General features: G+C 48.9%; 1 protein-coding gene across 1 annotated transcript in view; it reads left to right on the plus strand.

The window, feature by feature from the left end:
- Positions 1-1308: 1308 nt before the first annotated feature.
- NAT8L (N-acetyltransferase 8 like) overlaps positions 1309-21170 on the plus strand; it is a 32369-nt gene continuing 12507 nt past the window's right edge. Inside the window, exons 1-2 of the mRNA XM_063401480.1 lie at positions 1309-1776; positions 2962-3126. Coding sequence (XP_063257550.1) covers positions 1443-1776; positions 2962-3126 — 499 coding nt within the window. The 5' untranslated portion in view covers positions 1309-1442. The remainder of the gene's footprint in view (positions 1777-2961; positions 3127-21170) is intronic.

Raw genomic sequence — 21170 nt, forward strand, 5'->3', positions numbered from 1 at the left:
GGGTGTACGGGTTCATCTCACAGGGACATGTGCACCTGCCAGGGAGATACAGGGATGTTAACGAGAGATGACTGCACGGGGGGTGCACAGGAGCACCTCACCGGAGCAAGGGGCACAGACGAAACTTTCACGGGGTGTATGGGTGCACCTTGCAGGTGAAGGCACGGCTGAGGCTCGCAGGGGCTGCAAGTCCCAGGAGGGTGCACAGGTGAAGTTTGAGGAGAGGCACAGCTGCTACGGCTGGGGGCTGTCACCGGGCAGGGGGATGCGCAGACGGAGCTCTCAGGGGATGCACCTCACGGGGCTGGGGGCTCCGGGGACTCCCGTGTCCCCGCCCAGCATCCCCCGCCCAGCCCCGTCCCTGCACCGGCCGCGCACGGCGCATGCCTCGGGCAGATGCCGGCCGGTTCCAACCGGGAGAGGCCGAAGCTTTCGGGTCCTGCGAAGAGGAGGAGCCCGTCCTCCTCCGTGCGCATCCCCCCTCCCCCTCCATCCCTTCTCACCGCCCCGCGGAGGGGCGCGGAGGCGGCTGGGCCGGCCGTGCTTCCTGCACCGCGCAGTGGCGTGGGCACGGCAGGAAAAGTTACTGACCGGGGGGCGCTGAGGGACGGAGACGGGGATTTACTTGGGGTTGGGGCGAGCCGGGGGCCGCGCGGCTGCACCTCCCGACCCGTTCCGCGCGGGATGGCGGAGCCGGGGCGCGCTCCGCGGAGCTCCGCGCCGGGGCCGCGCCGCCGCGGGGAGGGACCCACGGCGGAGCAGCCGCGCCGCAGCCCCCCGGGACGCGGTGCGGAGCTCCCCCGGGACGCGGTGCGGAGCTCCCCCCGGGACGCGGTGCGGAGCTCCCCCCGGGACGCGGTGCGGAGCCCCCCCCGGGACGCGGTGCGGAGCTCCCCCCGGGCCGGCCCTCGCTCCCCGCGGCTCCGCGCTCCCGCAGCGACTACTCCAGAAAGCTGCTGAGGGCACAGTGCGTTCGCAGTAGATACACAGACACGTAAAAAATTAATTAATAACCCCCTTCCGCGTGCACCGGTGTATGCGGGCAGGGATGCGCGGCCCCCGGCTCTCCGCGCAACCCCGCGCCGTAGTAATTTGCAAGGGGCGGTGCAGGGATGGGGGGGCCAGGGGGAGGTGTCCCGCCCCCCCGATCACATGGCGACCCCGCGCAGCCAATGCGGGGGGCTCTAGGACCCCGGGGACCCGCGGCCCCCCCGCCCTATAAATGCCTCTCCAAAATGCAGCGGGGCTCCTTCCTCCCGTCCCGCCCGGCCGCGCTGCTCTGCGCCCCGCTGCCCGCGGGTCTCCGTGCCGGCTCCGCGCCCCGCTCCTTCCCCCTCCCCTTTTTCCTTTTTTTTTTTTTTTTTTTAATCTTATTTTTTTGTTAATTTTCTGACACTTCCCCTCCTGTTTTTCTCCTCGCCCCCTCCCCGCGGCCGGTTTGCATGCATTGTCTGTCTCCCAAGATGGTTTGTGAGACCAAGATTGTGGCGGAAGATCATGAATCAATCCCGGGATCCAAAAAAGACACGATCATTGTTTCCTCCTCCCAGATGTGGCCCTCTTTGGCGGGCTCCCCTCCCTCACCCCCACCTCCCCTCACCCCACCAAAAGAAGACCCCAGGCGCGACAATGTCTATATCCGCGAATTCCACCCCTCTGAACAGGAGGTGGTGCGCCGCATCTTTTACGAGGGGATCATGGAGCGAATCCCCAACACGGCGTTCAGGGGGCTGAAGCAGCAGCCCCTCACTCAGCTGCTCTACGGGCTGCTGGCGGGTGAGTATCCGCTCCCTTTTGGGGAGGGGGGCGCCGGGTTTACTCGCCGCTGTGGGTCTTCACAAAATGGTCGGAGAGGCGGGAGGCGCCCCGGGGCAGCGCCGCAGCATCGTGCGGGGACCCGCGGAGCCGCAGCGCTGCGGCGGGGACAGGCGGGGTGCGAGGGGGAGCCCTGCACCGCCGGGATGCGCGACCCTGCGCGGTGCTTAGGGCGGGGAGCCGCGCAGGGGAGGTCGCGGCGGGGGTGAGGGTAGATCAGGATCCTGGTTATTGCAGGGCTTGGGGGTGCAAGAGGGGAGCGGAGCGGAGCCGCCCCCGCGCAGCCCGGCCAGGGGGGCACGGCGTGCCGGCGTTGCCTGGAGACAGCCGGGCCCGCCAGGGAAGCGGCCCCATTTCCCCCGCGGCGTGGGGAGGGGGGACCCCCTGCAGCAGCACCGAGCCGTGGGGTCTCCTCGCCTCCCCGAGTTAAATGCCCAGAAATAGCGCGTGCAAGGTGTCCCCTCCCCGTGCCAAATTAATAATGCGTGCCCCCCGCCCGAGAGGGCTTTGGGGTGGTCTCCTGCCCGCGGTGGCTGCAGGCTGGTCGCACCCCATGTCCCAGACAGCGGGGAGGACGGGGCCCCACGCCGGAGGGGGACCCCCGGCAGGCGCTGGGGAGCAGAGGGACCCAGCCGGTGGCTCTGGGCCGTGCCGGAGAGAGCCGCCGGCTCAGAGCCACCCGCAGAAGCCCCCCAGGATGGGAACAGGCAGGATGGCTGCCCTGGGAGTCGGTGCTGATGGAAATAGCACTGCCGCAGTGGCGAACACATGGCTGCGGAGCGGTGCCCGCAGCGCGGCTCCTCCACCCGGCCGCGCTCCGGGGACAGCGAGGGGGCCCGGGGTGTGCGAGGCCCTCGGGGTCCCCACGGCCCCGCTCCGGGGGGGCTCGGTGGGCCCTGCCGTGGGCGGGCGGCATCCTCCCCACCGGCTCCTTCAGGACCTCATAAACTTCTCCGGGTTATCTCGTCGCGATACGCCGTCCCTTAACACGATAATCTCGAGAGCGTGAATTGTGTGTGTACTGCAAATGTATATTTTGACTGCTTGTTTTGTTGATTTATTTTTATAATGAGTTTGTATTCCGAAATCAACACTAAATTCTCTTTTCTGACAGGTGTCGTTTATTTCTCTTCCTTATCTCCATAGTAATGTGCTTTGTTGTGACCAAGTCCTTCCTGCTGACCTGCTGTTTGCCCATCTTTCTGATGGGCATGAGGTACTACTTCAGTAGAAAAGTTATCCTGCACTATCTCGATTGTGCGCTGCACACGGACATGTCCGATATTGAGCAATATTACATGAAACCGCCAGGTGAGTACGAATTCCCCGAGGGAGCCTTCCTTCCCCCAGCCTGCTGGGGAACATGGCTGCTCCCTGCTGCTGGCGCCTTTTCCTCCTGTCAGCAGCACTGAGCAAGCTCAAAAGTCACCAGAATGCAGCTCTTTAGCCACACCAGGCACAAAGCCGTCTCTGGTTTTGGTTTGGGGTGTTTTTTTTTTGCTGATTTGGGGTTTTTTGATGTTATTTTTTTTTTTCATTCCTCCCCATCCCCCAAGTGCCTAGTCATCCCAGGCAGCCTCTGCCCACCCCTGGAGCCGGCAGGACTGGGGTGAGGGTGCTTGGGGACACTGAGGCTGGAGCGGGTTATTCACTGCAGCCTGGCTCCACCACAGCCCTGGCGTCTTGAGCTTGGTGTTCCTTTGCTCCATGCATTTGGTATTAGCTCTGACAGCAGGAGGAGAGGGAAATGAAAGGCCTTTTAGCCCAAATGCTCAGAGGAGCACGTTTTAGCTGTTGAGCCCATTTTCCCATGTTGTTCAAGAACATTCCTTAATGCAGGTGTTTTGGAAGAGGCATGGATCAGGTATGTAAAGGGCTGCTGCCACATAAGCCCTGATATGGCTTTGATACATATATGCCTATAATTAAAAATACAGTAGCTAATGATAATATTACCTTGTTAAGCTGTAAGAGATAACTTATGTAATAATAATAATAGTCTCTTTAGAACCTGTCAGGTGCTATTTCCCTTTTTGTAGGCACATATCCATATTGAGGACAAGAGCAGGGGCATCCCTGGGCAGTCAGTTGGGGTTTGAGGTTTGCTTTTGGTGATCGCAGAGTGCTAGTGATGAGCTGGAAAAGAAAGGTGAGGACGGTTTCCCACCTTAGTTCCATCTTCTTGGGGTACCTGCTCTCTTCTTGAGTACCTACTTTGTTGTTTTTCCATGTGACCATGTTTTTGCTGTATCATTTGCTGTATCATTCCTGTTCCCCAGGTGTGACAAACCTTTCCCCAGGCACTTCTAGAGGACTGCTAGGAAGTACAATAGCCACAAACCTTCCCTCCCTTCTGATGTGCCATGTTACATTTTGCTAAAATGTTGCTCCTCTTATGAAAATGTTTAACTAGCTTAATTTAGCTGTGGCTTCCTGTCATAATGTGTATCTTACACAGATCTTGTCCCATCTTACACACAGGGTGTGTTTCATTTACAGGGCTTGTTTTTGTAAAAATTAAGTGATGTGTGACTTGTATTTAAAAAGCTCAATCTTCATTAAAGGCGGTGTCACAGAAATAAAAGGGTTCATAGCAAAACATTTCTGCACCTCTGTAGTGAGGCCCAGCAAAGTATTGTCCTGAGAAAACATCAGAAGATTCCAGCAGAATAAGAATGTGTAATATGGAATTAATAGGTGTTTGAGCTGCTTAGCTTGTGAATGCTCAAGACTTGCGTGGCCACAATTTAGAGGGATCACAGTGCCTGTATTTGTAACACTAGCAGACACAGAAAATAAAGGGAAGGGACTCAAAGTAATGCCCTCAATTTGTTTAGGATCAGTAATGTAATTTGGTTCGGCTGTGTTGCCAACATGTCTTTGAAATGTTAGCATTGCTTTTATTTGGTACCTGAAAGAGCTAATTGCAATTTTAGAGCAAGTGTGTGGGCTTTAATTTTTGACAGAATTTAATCATGTAATTAGGCTTCTACCGTGCCATGAAAAGCAGATTTATGGGATTGTTGGTGCTTGTTAGAGGTTCTTGGTGATAGTGGTGTTGGATAAGGGGGCCAGAGAGGCTTTAGGGTCTGGGGAAGGAGAAGGGTGTCTGTGTTTTAACCAGCACCATGAGTGTGCCAGGAATCCAAGTGGTGCTGTTTGGTGTAGCTGTGCACAAGGTGTGAATCCTGTGGTTTGCTTCTGTTTCCTCAAAAAATGCAGATGGTGGATTTTTTTTTTCCCTGTAGGACAGCAGTATAAATACAGTCATCCTAGAGAATCCCAGAGTTTGTGCACTTTGAAGGCTGGCTGGCCAAAAATCCAGAGGAAGGCAGCAGTGTGCAGCACTGGCATTGCCCGTCCCACCCAGAGGACAGAACAATGGCAAGAAGACAAATTCAAGCCCCAAGTTTGTCTTTTATTTGCCTAGTTTACAAATTAACACCCAGTCAGAAATTACTGCAGTGGGAATGAGAAGGGCTCGTTGTATTGCTGCAACTGAGATATCTCTGAGAGTTTTCTCAGTGAGGTGTTAGAGAAGAGCTGGTCACAGCAAGAGAAAAGGGGTGTGGGGAGAAGAGTAAAGGGGTCCCAGAGAGGCTGAAGATGGCTAGAGCTTGACTAGACAAGTTAAACCCAACCTGATATAACTGCAGCTTGGCCTGGAAGTATGACCAGGCAACTTCCTGCTCCTTCTTTAGAGAATCCATGTTTTCCTCCTTGATTTTTTTTTTCTTAACATGGAAAAAAGAGGTAGGGGGGTTTTGTGGTGGGGCATTTTTGTGGTGGGGTTATGAATTTCTCAGGGTGATGAATGCGAAGTTAGAACTGGGACATGGTCTTAAGGTCTCGGATAAAGATGTTGGTTGCAGCTTAGCTGACGTTTTTGCCCTTGGAACCCAAGGTATCCAGGCACAAACAAAAACCTGTTGTTTGTAGCCAGTTCTGTGTGGTGCCCAGGGCTGGGGCACTGTTGTACAGAGTACCTACAGCAAATAGCCTCTGGTCAGACAGGTATCTACAGTGAGGGGATATTTAAACTATTAAAATGGATCGTTCTTGGTGGTGTTGTGGAAGCACCCACAAAACACGTGGGTCAGTTTTATAACCAAGCCAAAAGGACCTGGTTTGCAGTGGGATACCATGAGCACCCAGGTTAATGATTAGTGTTGAATAATTCCATGAGTTATCCCATGTTAAGTTTTTTCTTCTGCAGTTTTTTTGAACCTCTCGCCTCCGAGTTAGTTATTTGAATTTTCCTCTGCTGGGTTTTGTATGAACTGGAAAATATGTGCTGACAGTGGTTTTGTGGAAGTACACTAGCCAAAATTTAATTCTTTGTTTTCTCTTCCCCTCCTACACTTATGTCAAGGGTCTGGCAGAACATTTGGGTCAGTGCTTAGCTTGGAGCTTGTGCACAGTGGTGTGACTTGAAATTGCTTTCAGTGTGAAAGGCATTGTTTGTGTTGAGTGCGTGCTGGAGTCTTAAAACAGAAGGTTGAATGGTTCAAACACCTTCCTGAGCTCTTTGTAAACTCACATTTTTCATTTTAAAATAGCACTTATAGGAATTTACCTTTCTTTTTTTTCCTTCTTCAAAGGCTATGAAAAAAGACTACTGGAATGGTGAAAAAGAAAGGAATTGGATAATGGGCCTAATTGTCAACCAGAGTAACAAGCTCTAGTAAACAAAACAAAACAAAAAAAACCAACCCAACCAAAAAAAGGAATTCATTTTAAATAGAGGCCTGCCTCTTGCATTTATCCAGACAAAAAACATGAGCACAGCTGGAGCGTCTTTTATGGTCTGATGATTTTGATGACTAATCAATTTTACAGTGTCTCTTCAAGCTTCTGTCCCAGTTGGTTGTGTTGTATGCTTTTTTTGCAGTGGTTGGTGTGTTAGAGAGATTCTTGTGAGGCTGAGGGCTCAGCTGGAGAGCTTATGGAAACCAAGACTCCTTGTGTCCGATGCAAAACTGCTGCTCCCCAAAGCGGCTGCAGCTGGGGCTTTGCCTGACCAATTTCCATGTTCCTCTGTGGTTGTTTGAAGAGTTGCTGCTGGCTGTCCTGGCAGGGTGTGCATACCTGACCTGGTGGTGCAAAAAGACCTGGTGGTGGTGGTGGCAGCTGGCCTTTGTTGGGTTTTGGGGACCGGTGACAAGCTTGGTGGCTGCGTCGCAGCGCTGCAGAGGAGGATGGACAGACAGCACAGATGGGCAGCCTGGAGAGCTGAGGCTGCAGGACCTGGTGGGGTGTTGAGGGCACCTGCCTGGGGTGCTGCAGCAGCTGGAGCTGGGGTGCTGCAGCAGCTGGAGCTGGGGTGCTGCAGGGGAGGTGTGGGTCACACCAGCCCCACTCTGCCTCATGGGGGCTGTGCCTTTTGGCCACACAGCCCCAGCTCCCGGCTCTCGTTCTGGGCACCTCTGGCTCCTCAGGCAGGGTGCTTTGCCCTCCTGAGCATCCCAGGTGAGCAGAGCCTTCCTGTCCTGCTGCCCTTTGTCCCCTGTGTGTGACAGTGCACGCAAAGAGCCTGCACAGATATCCCAACCTCCCTGAGGAAGAGGGGCTGCAGGGGGATGGCTCATGAGGGTTCCATTTCTGCTGCTTCTGGGTGCCCCATTCCTCAGCAGAGCTCAAAGAGGGGATGTCCTGCCCTTCCTGGCGGAGGTTCTGGAATCGTGTCCCTCTGCCAGAAGGACACCAGTTGAGGTGGGTCCAGAGCTGGATTGTGAGGAGGTGAGATCCTGTTTGCTGCCTCTGCCTTTAGAGGTGTCCCGCAACTGCAGTGAGGTGTTTGTCTGATGACAAGCAAGTGTTTGTGTCTTGCATCAGGTCGTTTGGCAGTGGGTTTTTCCCTCTGGCATGATGTTTGCAAGGTGAACAGCCAGTTGTGAGTCGTGTGGCTCCTGCTACCTCTATTCTATAAGTTCTGAGCCTTGGGGAGGCTCAGAGGTGAGCACCAGTGACTTTTGGGGTGCAGGGAAAATATAGGGTCTGCCTTGGGAGGAGATCCTCAGCCCTGGAGCTGCGGTTGCTCTGCCGTGCCTAAACCCTTCCAAAGACACGCGGAGAGGGGATGGAAGAGATATTTCTCCCCACTGAGCCCTCGGGCAGAGGGACAGCCACAGAGCCCAGTTCTTCTACATTCTGGATAATGCTCAAGCTGCTAGATAAGCTGCCGAATGATAACATTGTTTGGAAAGAATAGAGCAGCTCTTGCTTTGCAAAAGGCTCAGTTACCTGAGAGGGCTTAGGGCTGCTGCTTCCCAGTGGAGGAATGTGTTTTTGGAGAGCCCTGCCCCACTCCTGGTGCCCAACAGGCAGCTGGAATCTGAAGCATCCCTATCTGCAGCATTTCTTGCTGGCTTATGCAGTGCCCTGACCTCGTGTATCTGCCAAACCCCTCAGCTGCCTGTCCTGTGTTGGGATTTTCACGCTTGCCTTTCCCACACTGCCTTTAGAGTGGTGAGGAGTTCTGTGTGGGGCTGGGAAACCCATGGGAGAGGCTGTGTCCTTATCTCCTCCTGGGTGTTTCCCAGCTCTGCTTCCTATCACTGCTGGGAGCTGGTTAGGTCTCCTTGGGCAGAGGAGGGTCTGTCCTGTGAGCATATCCCTGCCTGCATCTCTGCAATTCCATGAGAGCGCTTCCAGGGATGAGACCTCCATAGCAGAGAGATCCTATGAGATTAGGATGACAGACTTATCATATACTTTATAGTGGGAAGTATTTTGTCAAATTATTTCCAAAGCTGACCTCCTGCAAGTGGGAATTCTTAGGAATTCTTCAGTTCATCAATTTCTACTATTGCCTTTGGGTTTCTACAAATTAGCAGCAAGGAACTGCCTGGTTTGGCATCTCTCATCTCCAGTGCAGAGTTTTTTGGGAAGCAGGATGAAAAACAACTCATGTTTGCAAGTGCTAAGGATGTGCTTTGTCCAGCATTTGTAACAGGCTGAAATACTTTGGTTTTATTTGAATAATGTAAAATGTCTTTAGAGTTGGGTTGCCTCCCAAAACCCACCTCCTCTAACACTGGCACTCCATCACTCATGGCTGCCTCATTTTGCTGTGTTGGAGCCTTGGCTTTTCCATCTGGAGGCAGCCCTGTCCTGCAGGCGTGGAGCATGGGCACAGTGAGGAAGGCAAAGCTCAGCTGGCACCAGCTCCTTCCCCAGCCTGAATTCCCAGAGCTGACCCAGGGCTGTCCTGCTCCCAGCAGCAAGCACGATGCAGAGCCCCAGCCCAGTGCTGCAGCCCTGCTGATAAGAGCTAGGGTAGATCTGGAGGTGACACAGCCTGGGTCCCTTGCAGTGCTGAGCCACTTGGGCCAGCTCTGCTCAACCCACTGCAGGGCCTGCAGGGTCTTTCTACCTCACAAAATGTTTATTTTTTTTCCTCCACTCTATAGAGACTCAGTTTGGAGTAGAAGCACAGTGCTCTCGGCAACGGGCTGACATAGGAAAACCTGGAGCTGCCTGATGAGGGGAGCAGTCTGTGGGTTCAGGGCTTTCAGTGGAATAAACATGTTTATGGGCAAGCTGCTGCAGCCTCCCCCCCTTCCTATTTATTTATCACAGGAGCAGGAACATATGCAACAAACCCATTACTCAATGTGCGTGGCATAAAAATAGCTCTCCCTTTAGATCCACAAGTTTGGCACAGTCCCATGTCAAAATTAGATGAAAATAGATTTTATAGTAAATTTTGCAGAGTAATGTGACTCTTTCCCCCCCCACCATGCATTCAAGAATTCTCTCTAAAGTAGCCAGTCCCTCATGGACATGACCATCACTTAATGCAGCGGTGTTTGAGTTGTAGCCATGACTGGGTGGATGTGATGCTACCGAACGTAAGCTTAACCTGCAGGTGTTTAAAATCCTCAGTACATGCCAGTGCTGGTCATTAATCTTCAGTACAAGAGGTAACCAGTTGTGCAAATTGAACATCAGTAGGTTTTTTTAGGCACAGTTGACTTCTCAAGACCAGCAAACAAGTGACCCTGGGACTTAGGAACACGAAGGAGGGAGGAACATCAGATGTTCTGGGGTTTTTCCTAGCTTTGAGTAATTTTTTAAAATTTTTTCTCCAATATTAAATGTTTTCTGGCATGGTTGTATGCAATTTATCAGGAGTGTCTTAGTGAATAAAGCAAAATAGGTTCTGACTCCAGAATTTTGTCCGCAAGATTAAATGCAAATTTATTACTCTTATAAAGGGATTTTGACAGCTCTTTTTCTCTCTCTTGCTTTCTTAGGAATGGCCAAGATTTAAAACTGTTGCCCAAAAGTTTGTTTCAGGTTAAGATTTCATAACAGCCTAAATTTAAATTTAAATTCTATGTTGGATATCTGATCAGTGGCAGGAGTTTTAAAGGTACAAAGCTTTGAGCCCCTCTTTACACTGAATTTTGGATGAAGGAACATGAACTGAAAAATCTTATTCTCACATTGTTATATTTGCTTATTATATTCAGCCTCTTAGGATTACCCAAGAGTGTGGTCATGTTGCCTCTCAATGTACACCACCACAGTGGTCTTAATACTTTAGAAATTGCCATTGAGGATTGCTCTCTACTTGAAGACCTCTAAATATATTGAAAAACCCCTGATTTTATGTAAAAGTCTAAATACATGGCCTGATTTTTCAAGAAGGCAAGCCATTCAAAATCTTCCCAAATTTCAGAGTGGATTTCTGAAATTCTTTCTGTAGGCTTAGATCTTGATTCAGGCAGGTTATATTTAATTCCTTAGGAGGGGAGTGACTTTTGGGGTGGCCATGAGCCCCTCGGGGACTGTGGGAGCTCGCAATGTCATTTGCTGGTGTATTGCAGAGCGCGTGGTTTTATTTTGGTATTGCAGTGCTGGGGGTCTGTTACAAATAATCACACACTTGATGCTACTCCCTTCCAGGCTACAGCAAAAAGAGAGACCTAGAGTGTTTTGCTGATAACTGGTTCTGTGATGAGCTGAGGGATGTATGAGCCTTTGTTGTTACTTTCTGCATCAGCAGAACACAGAGCTTCAAAGTGTATTTTTAGATTTTCTTTTTCCCTTTTATTTTTTTTTGCATTCTGTAGAAAGCTGAGGCATCGTTTTGTTATGCTGACAGGTGGCTAATGAAAGGAGTCTTAAAGAAAATCCAAAGATAGCAGCATATCTTACCTAGTTTTTATTGACAAATTTATTCTTTGTAACCAAATAATAGGGTTTGGTGGGGGGAGTTTGGGGTTTTTTGTTTGTTTTTTGGTTTTGTGTTTTGGTAAGGGGGGCACATGGAATAACCAAGAAGCCTCATGTGCTTTATTAAGGATGCATCAAAAATTAGTTCACAGTGGTCTGCTCAGAGCCAGTACAAGCTGTGGTATCTGTTACAGATGGCTTTGAGCCATTCTTTTAAGTCATCTACTGACCTACTGGACCCCAGCAATCAATTAACAATTTATGACAGCATGTACAGTATCATTCATTATCTTCTATAACTGTTTGAAGAGTGTTTCTTTCAACAAGAAAAAAATAATTTACAAGATAATTCCAAAATGTAGACCTGTAATTCCCAGGGCTTAGTGCCAAGCTGGGCTTCTGCTTTAAAATGGAATTCTTGGAGTGAAAGGAGACATTTCAATATTGGTAATGGGAAGAATGCATTACAGTTGTATTTTTAAGTGGCTACATGAGATATTGTTATTTAAAATGGGATTTGCAACAGTGTAAATGCTAATGAAATAATACAAGGTATTAGTCCCGCCACAGCTTGTCCTGCTTGAAATTGTAACTAGCAAGTAATATTTGTCACTTAAAATTCATGTGTTGTTTCTAGGAATTATCCAAGTGGCAAAACTGAAAACCAGAGGTTTTGTGAGAAAATGATTTTTCATTTCAGGGACTGGAAGGTAAAAGGAAGGATAGTTTTAGTCCAAACTAAGCTGATTTAGTACTCCCTCTCTGGTTTTTCACTATGATGAAGCAAGGATCTCTGTTTAGCTGGGGGTGTAATGTGTTTTTCAGCCCAAAACGGAATGGTTGGCTGTTTCAACTTTCCTTCAGAAGCACAGGTCAGACCCAAGTGTGTACTTAGAAAATGCTGACCCTGACAGAGCCGTGGTGGTGAAGTGTTTGTTACCCCTCAGGCAGGTCCCGCTTTGCATGGCACTGTTAAATCTGTACTGAGTCAGTTCTGGGATTTCAGGCATCCCAGCCCTGTTGGAATGACATATTTAGTGTTTTATACTGGTGTAGTAGTTGAAGCAGTGGTATTGAGGGGTCCATCTCTGAAGTCCTGGCTGCTGGGGCATCCATCTCCTGTGATCCTTAGAGGACTGAGCTGTGAGCCCTTGTCCTGGCCAGCAATGCTGGGGCTGAGCTCTGTGCAGGATTTGTGCCAGCCTGGCTTTCCTCTGCTTTCATTTTCCACCTTTGGTGAATTCAGGACAAATGTGTGAATTTTTTTGCAGTGACAAAAAAATTGCATTTTTATCTAACCTGCTTGCCTAGATTTACCCTCAATCACCAGTAATTGCTAAACAAGCTGCTCCCACTCTCCCTTGCCAGTGTGCTTGAATCCTGACTTAGAAACCAGCGTCAGCAGTGCAAGTTTGTTTGCTTTTTACAGTTGCAACTCTTGGGCTCTGTGCTAGTGCTGCTTATTGAAATGGGGGTGCTGGACCAGCTCCCTGGTCATGAGTAGCTCCTCAGTGCACCTTGCATTCAACAGCTATCAGATAACCAGCAGTGATTCCTTAAGGGTTTTTTTTTCCCTCTTTTTTTTTTCCCCTTCTTCCATCCCCTAGCACAGCAGTTCTGTATCCCACATTTCCAGTCTTGGGTCAAACTACAATACTTGCATTCCTTGAAGTTCTGCTCTGCTGTCTTGTCCATCCCTGTGTTGAATTCTCCAGTGATTTTTGGTCTGGTCTACTTCCTGCTCTACTAATCAGTTCTGGCATTTTCCATAGGTGGTGATCCCCTACCCAGGATCCCTCTGTATCTCTGATTTTCCACTTCCTTCCATCAAACTTTTCAATTTATGTGCCTTTACCTAATTTATTTTATATGTACTTTCTTCTTGTCTTAGTGTGTCCGGATATTTAGCATGGTGAGTGCAAGTTGTTTGGGGTTTTTTTGCTAGGAGACTCAGAATAACAAAGATGAGAAAATAAATAGAAGTCAGCAGTACGAGGATATTGTCTGCTAAGCTGAAAACAGTGTGTCAGTGCACCAACCCACATGTCAGTGGTGGGGGGAGAACATTTTACCTAAAGGCAACTGAACTGCCAGCAACATTTCTTACACCTTCTTTAGAGCATCTGACCCACATCACTTCCAGATGTATCCATTGATCTTTTCCCCTATGACTTTTCTTACAGACCTAATCCTTCCCATTTTAACAAGATATATAAAATCGTTATTGCAGAGTGCACAAGAAAAAAACCCTGAACCCAACCACTTCATTTTCTGAGACCAGGGTTTTTTGTTCTTTTTTTGGAGGTGCCAAATCTGTTCATCCTCCCTGGATCTAGAGAACAGCATCTGAAACACTGTATAACACTTCTAGTGGGAATCCAGGGAAGACCTAAATCTGTACTCTTCCAATTTAAAATAATGTTAAATAGTAGAACTGCAAAGAGAAGCTTTTGAAAACAGCCTGGTTTGGAGCACCTGCCATTTCCAAGTGCTAATTCAGATGATGGTTAGTAACAGGCAGAGCAATGAAAGCACAGCAGACACCTGGCTGCTGTCTGCTAAACAGCAGTGAACATCCTGGTGAAGTCCTCCTCGGTGGAATTACATCATTAGTGGTGAGATTTGTTGAAAAAGAGGGAAAGCAAGGAGGGAAGAAGTTATTGTACAATAGGGATGCTAATGAGAGATTTTTTTTAAAATCCAAACTGCTTAAAAGGGGTACTTGTAAAACACCTTTTCAAGCTTTTACTGCTTGTAAAGTCAATTAGATTCTGGTAGGGTTTCAGGAGCTGTCAGTGTTCAGAGGATAACATGAAGCTGTGCCTCTCGGACAGTGATTTTTGTTTGGGAATAAGCCATCATCGGGTTTTACGGGGCTTTTTGTGAGCCATCAGAAGTCTGAAAAACATCAAAGCATCTGCAAGGATTCTTGAGAAGTGGGAACATTCTTCATGGATAACTCAAACAGCTAAAGAGGATTTCAGTGAAATTCTAAAAAAAATCTTCACATAACCCCCCACATTCACTGAGACTGAACTCTTGGGACAGTTTGGCTTAAAGATTCAGTGGAGCATTTGCTTTAACTTAATCACGGGCTTAAATCCCTTGTCTCTTGCTGGGAGTTTAGCATAATATACTTAGGGGCAGTATAGGTCCAAATGCTCTTTGGATAGTTACAGGAGACCTGTGACATAAATGGTGGTAAACCTTGGCTTTGCTGTATGTGCTGTCAGCTGCCTGCAAGATGAATTTATGATGTTTTAGGGAATATTGGTGCATTGGGAAAAGGAGCTGTAGTTGTGAACCTCTTGGATATATTCATTCTGCCCTGTCCTGACATTGTGTATGGGTGTTTAGTGTTCTTTGTAGATGGGACAATCCAACAGATCCCAAAAATACGGCAGTTCTACCCAGGCTTGTGTGGATTTGCATCTCTTCTGGCTCTGGTTGCTGTAGTGCTGTTTGTATTTGTAAGTTGATCCCTTTCCACAGGTCCTTTGTGAAGGAGTGTGTCTCAGGCTGGGGGTGTGTGGAGGTGTCTGCTTTCACCAGCCCTGAGCAGCCTGCCCTTCATCTGCCTTGTGTCTTCCTGATGGGACGAGACATGGCCTGGTACCTGCTCACTCCAGTGATTTATTTCACAGATGTCTCTCAAATCCCCAGCTCTTGTGACTGCTATTGAGGCCTGGGGCTCAAATAAATGTAGGGTGTAAGGAGATGATAGATGGTCATCACAGGAGATCTGGATTAGGCTTTTGTAGGGACTTTTTAGTCCTGATTGTTCTGGCATGGTGGTCTGAATGTGTGGCAAAGATTTTTTTTTTCTTCTTTTTCATTTTTAAGACACGTAGAGATTTACACATGTAATTTTCATTTATCCACAACATGCCCATTGTCTGTGCCCAGCCTGACAGATGTTTGTGTATTTATGGATGTGGAATTTTTTTACACTGCCACGTTAAATAAATGTGCTAGTTTGAGTCTGGACTAGTGGAGCTCAGTAGAATTATACCCAAGGCACACTGGCTTTGATGTGCTGGGAGAGGGATGTAGAAGAATGTTGGCTTTCACAAGAGTGGGCATCCTGATGTGTGTTTTTTCTGCACTGTGTTGGGGCTCTGGCCTAGCATGGGGCATTGCTGCTGGTTTGCTGAGATTTAAAGGCTGAAGCAGTGTGTGGTGATGAAGACTCAAGCTGCTTGGGAGGTCTTTCTGGGGTCTGCACCCTGCTCTATGGAAAGATATTCCTTCCTATGGCAGGGGATTGGAGCCAGATGATTTTTAAGGTCCTTTCCAGCTGAAATCATTGTAGGATTCTGACTCGTGGCAGAAGGAGGTGAAGTCCTGAGGCAGTGTTTGCCCTCCTTGCTGTGTAAGGCTGCAGCAGGGTGGGAGTGAGGGAGCCCCTTACCTTGGCATACACAGGTGGGACACACTGGAGCAACCTCACCCCAGGGCTTTGTTTGGCTGAGTTAGGGATAGATACAGCAGCCTCCCAGGGATTACAAATTCACAGTAAAGCTGGAGAAATGAGAGGGCTGCAGGCCTGAAAGGTGCTCAGTCACAGTGAGAGCTGTGCTGGGATGGCCATGGGGGGTGGTACCTGAAGGAGGGTGGGTTGCCTTCACGGGCTTCTCCTGCTGGAAAAAGGCCTGTGCTTATTTTCAAGGAGAGCACTCATTGCAGTAGTGTCCCCAGCAGTCCTGGCTGTCCCAGTTGCCTCAGAAGGGCTGAGTACCCTCAGACACCATCTCAGGAGGGCTCAGCATCTCCCAAAACCAGGCTTTACAAGCACAGTGGGATGAGAAAACCATGGTACCCCTGTCTGCTGATTCTGCCTGGTCATGGAAGTCACCACCCACCTGCTTGAGGGTTGGGTTGAAGATGTGGGAAGGTGCAGATACCAGGGGGTGCTAACAGGTCAGATCCAGCTCCAGCAGGACTGGGGGACACCGTAGGGTGTGGTGGGGAAAGGGCCTCCTTCCCTGCTCTCCCCAAATGGAATGGGCTGATTGGTGTGTGGTAAGGACAGCTCATTGCTCTAGGAAGTCCTCCAGTGCTAGAAGTGGGATGGTGCTAAAAGCACGACAAGAACACCCAGAATGTTTGCTTCCAGAGAGGTTTGCTAGTTATTTATTCATTTATTTATATGGGTCAGGAGTTGGATTTGCCACAAACTGTTGCATTGGTCCTGTTGCTACCTCTAGCCTTGGATGTCAGAAGTACATCCGACCATGTTCCATGGGAAAGGCCTTGTTTCTTGGCATGCTGCAGATAGAATTTGGGGTTTTTTTTTCCATCACTTTCCATGATAGGATGAGCACCTCTGCACAGAGAACGTGCTGCCTTGATATGAGTGGGGCAGAAAGTCTGGGATTGGTTGTCCCAAGCCTGGTTCTCCGTACCAGTTTCATTATCTTTCCCAGTTTCCCTGTTATTTAGTCATGTACTCCTTCTCCAGAGGTTAGGGGAATATGTTTGCCCAGGCGTTTGGAGAGCTCATGCAGGTCAGACAGGGTTGTTCCAGTGAGAAATCCCAAATGAGTGCCCTTGGTGAGCAGCTGGGCAGGACAGAGGTAGCGAGCCAGCCTCACTCCACACCTCTTGATCTCTTCCCAGTCCACTGTAATGGATTTTAGGGGCTCATCTTTGTACAGCAGCTGGTTACAGGGTGGGTTTGTCCCAGCCAGTGATAACTGATGTCCTTATTGGATGCCTGTGCTCTGGGAAGGTTGTGTGTGCAGCACCATTTCAAGGTGTTGTGCTGGAAACTGGAAATATTTACTGCTTGCAGTAGACTTAACGAGATGAAACCATCTACCACCTGACTTCAGCCTGCAGCTTTTACCAAATCTCTGCCCTGAACCTTTTCTTTTTTTCCTGATGTCTTCCTCAATATTGAGTAATGAATTCTTCATTGTGGCTCCAGAGAGAATATAACTCCTTGTGATTGCTGTTTTACTCCTATAGATTATGAAGAGCTAGAGGTCAGGGAGGTTTGATTCATTGTCTTAGCAACAAGGTAGGATTCTTGTGAAACCAGTCATGTGCAAAAGGAAAGGCTTTGAGTGCAGCAGAGCCGTATTTGCTGGTGGTGTTAGGAGAGTATCCTGCAGGGTTTAATGAAGTGGAAGTTCCTGTCTGTCAGTTCCCAGTTTGTCCCAGGAAGGAAAGCAAAGGAGCTGCCCTGGGATCTGAGACTTTTCTGCTCAGTTTCTGCACCACAAATATTGCCTTGTCATTGTCGCTCCTCGGCTGCTGTGGTAGGAAACTCCTCATTTAGAGACTCATGAGGGCAGCAAGAACATGATAAGGGAGCTAACATCATGCTCAGAAGCACTGGAACATGCTGTGCAGCATGCTTTGGTTAAATACATGCACCTATTATCTGACTTGGTCTATTGTGGTTTATTTTTCTGGGTGGGATTTTTGTTTGGTTTTTGTCTGTCACTTTTAAAATATGCAAATATTCTTAGTCCCTCCCTTTTTTACTTTTTAGGGGAGGCACCTCCCAGCCTTGTTTTTGACTCTGATTTAAAGAGTTTGCATGCACAGATGAGTTATTCTGTCCTGATGCATCATTATGCCGTATCCTAAGTTTGAACTTACATCTTGGCTGCACTTCACCCTACCTACATTTCTCCTGACTGAAAGCAGTTGTTCACAGTGAGCTCTGTAGGCTTTAGCTGTGATCTTTTGCAGAAGAGGGGCTCTCCTGGAGAGTGACTCATCTCAAAGGTTGTTGACCTCACAGCAGCATAAAACCCCTTGGAAGTCTTTGTAGAGCTCAGAATTATGTTTGTTATTTAACCTTAAGTAAATGAACCCTAGTTTCTCCCTTTGCTGTGAAGTATTTGGTGCAATACCTATGTAGATACAGGCACTTCTGTTGAAAAAAGGGAGTCTTGGCTAAATTTAGACCAGACAACTAGCGATGGATGGTGAAAATCAGATTGATTCTGTCCATTTTCCCTGTTTGATTTATGGCTTGGCCAACTGCTAAGCTAAAGAAAGCCGTTCAATGGTTATTGCTCAGTCCCTTTTTACAGTAAAGCATATAAAGTAAAAGTCAGCCACCAAGTAATGAATTCTAGAACATCCAATAATTGTAGATTTTCCAGTTTGTGCAATGTTTGGAAGTGAAAATTGTGCAAGGCAAATTCAGTACCTTTTGCAAGCAATAAAGCCATGTAGTGAAAGATTGATGTAGAAGATGGAGACCAAGCCTTAACAATGTCCTTTTAAGGAGCTGGCTCAAAACACAACCAGCAGCACATTTGATCTTATAAACTAATTTCACTAACAAGGAGCTAATTGTCACATCGGTCTTTTGGAGCTGGCACAACCCAGGCTAGCAAAGCAGGCAGAAGAGCTTGATTCCTTTTTTCCTTAAAACTTATAGCTAAAATCCAGTCTAAATTCTAGAGCATAGGCTTACTTAAGGCCTGACTCTGCAGTTGATCAGCTTAGTGTGTACTTTGCATGCATAAGGAGCATCTACCCTGCAAAGTTTAAATGCTTTCTTCCTGGTTTTGTCCATTTGTGCAGAGCAGGCCGTTCTGCTGAGCCAGCTCCATTGAGCCGGGACTCATCATCCAGCCAGCCCTGAGGACAATGCCTGGCCAAAATCACATATCCTAGTCTTTATCCACTCCTTTAAGCTGTTTAATTCTTTGCTTATCGATAACAATTGCTCACATGCCAAAGCCACAGACGCTGCCTCGTTTCTCAATCTGTGCTTTCCCCCTGATGACCCAGCAGCAGGTAGACTCTGCTACATCTGTGGTTTTCTCTCCTCTCTCTGTGTTGTGTCCTTCTTTTCAGCAGCAGAGAGCAGAGCAATGGGCCAGGCTAAATCTGTCCAAATAACCAGGCTACTTCTAATCCCCCACAACTGCTTCTGCAGCTTTTTCTTCAACAGTTGTTATACCTTGGTTTTATTATGGTCTTTGCTTTTCAAGGTGCAGCACAGCCAGCAAAAAGAGCCTGACAGAAGATTTTAAAGTCCTGCTGTTACACTTCTTAATATAGCACCCTCTGAAATGTGCTGGAAGGGCTGTCTTTATCCCATCTGTGGCATTGCCTGGGTTTCTTGCTGTCTCATCAAAAGCCTGCTCCTGCGCTGTGCCGAGCACTTCCTGGGGCTTTGCTGAGCACCCCTCGGGGGCTGTCACACATGGTGACACTCTGGGCCCCAGGGGACTTAAGCCTGTTTGTAAAACCAACCAGTGAAGTGCTGACATGGGGCACGGCCACTAACAGCTTGCATTGATCTGGACATCCAGGCTGGGTCCTCGCAAAGCTTTGCCAGGGGTAAGGCGTGGGCAGAAGCTGTCATAGAGGTGTTTCAGAGGAACAGGGTGAGGTTTAAAGCAAAGGTTTTAAGAAGATTAGAAATGCCTGCTGGGTTATGTCCCCAGCAGTGACAGCAGGAGAGGCTGTTTAGGACCAAACCTGGCCTCTTCCTTAAGTCTCTTTGCTGCAGAGTGGTTTCTCTTTCTTCCTGTCGAAATATTACTGTGAAAGTTAACTATAGCTGGCCACCAGCATCCTAAGGGTTTTCTGGGGGCTTTGGCACCCCAAAATGGAATACCTGTGTTGAGGTAGCTGGGTGCTTTTGAGGCTGGACCAGCTCGATCAGAAAGCGTGGAGCAGGTGCTGATGAAAGTTTTTGTTCTGTTACTCTGAATTGCAACCCCACCACCCTCTCCACCCCTGGGTGCAGGTAAAGCTGCAGTGGGGCTGTCACCTGTGCAGCATGTGCTGCTGCTCCAGCAGCACTGGCGTGGCACAGCATATCCCACTCTGAATGCAAGTATGGCTTGGGGTTTGTACTGATGCTTAGGGCAGCAGTTGCCTGCAGTGCAAGCCCCCATCACCCTGTCTCTCATTTTTGCTGAGGTTTATCATCTCTGAACTTCTGTCTCCTGGGGCGGTTTGAGACCCACTGCTGTGGTGGATTGGGGTCACAGTGTTTCTGGTACAGATGTCCATGGATCTGCCCTGTGGCTGTGTTGCAGACTGAATGCTGGATGTCACTGTCATCCCACTGATTCCCTGCTGCTTGCAATTCTGGAGGCTTTGGCTGAGCTTTGGGGTTGTTGCAAGTACCCTCAGCCCTTGGTAACAACATAGGTGAAAGGTAGCAAGGATGGAAAAGAAGATAGATGGAGACGTAGGTGAACTGATTGCTAAGAATCAAACTATCCATCTCTTTTCATGCTTTGTAGATGATCTCATTGCCTACTGCCCAGATGCTCCATGAATCAAGGAATGTCACCCACCCTCAGCATATAGATGCACTGCCCTGTGCTGTTCCAGCTGGGAATTATTTATAACAAGGCAATGTGTCCTGGAGTGGTAGATTATATGGGGTTATTTATGGGGAAGAATGTGTCCTACAGCATTTCTGATTTCATGCATGAATAATTCCTGTGTCCCTGAGTTATTTTGTTCCCCCAGGCCTGGGTCTTGTCTGGTGCAGAGGGATGCTCATGGATGTCAGGAGTGTTGGAGTCAGGATCTCTAACATCTCACCCAGTTTCCACAACCATAAACTACACTAAAATGCCACTAAAATTCCCTCCAGGAATGCCTTTTAACTGAAGTCAAGTGTAGACTTACTAGCAGGACTTGTGGGAGCTATCATGCAGCCCTGCTTGAAGCCAGGGGAAACTAGAAAGGAGAGAAACAACACATGGGAAAGACAGAGGTAAGGAGGGATAATAGGATAATGGCATGCCTCATAAACACAGACATAAATCCCTCCCCATCCTGGCTAGCTGAGCAGTTGTAGTCAGTGACAGGGACAGCTGCTGGCTGTCCTGGGTTGGTCCCTCACCAGGCTGCCTGTGTGTGCTGGGTGGCAGCTGATGTGCCATGCCTGTGCCCCAGACTCCTCCCGCCGGCAGCACTCCCATCCCGGCAGCCAAGCTGTCCCCAGAAGAGCCTCCTTGCTCCCCTGATGCTGATGCAGCTTGGCTGCTCTGCCCTGTGTTTCACCAAGGATGGAGGGGAAGGAGGAGGGAGTGTTGCCTCAAGTGCTGGGTAGTTCCTTTTCTCCTTCTTCAAGACCCAGACAGGGTAAAAGAGCAGGAATTTAAGCGACATCAGGAACACACAGCCAGAGCACAGCCAGCTTTGGGCTAGTGACTCTGTCCACTTGCTGCCAT

This window comes from Prinia subflava, chromosome 7, assembly GCF_021018805.1.
Source record: "Prinia subflava isolate CZ2003 ecotype Zambia chromosome 7, Cam_Psub_1.2, whole genome shotgun sequence".
In the NCBI taxonomy this organism is placed as follows: domain Eukaryota; kingdom Metazoa; phylum Chordata; class Aves; order Passeriformes; family Cisticolidae; genus Prinia; species Prinia subflava.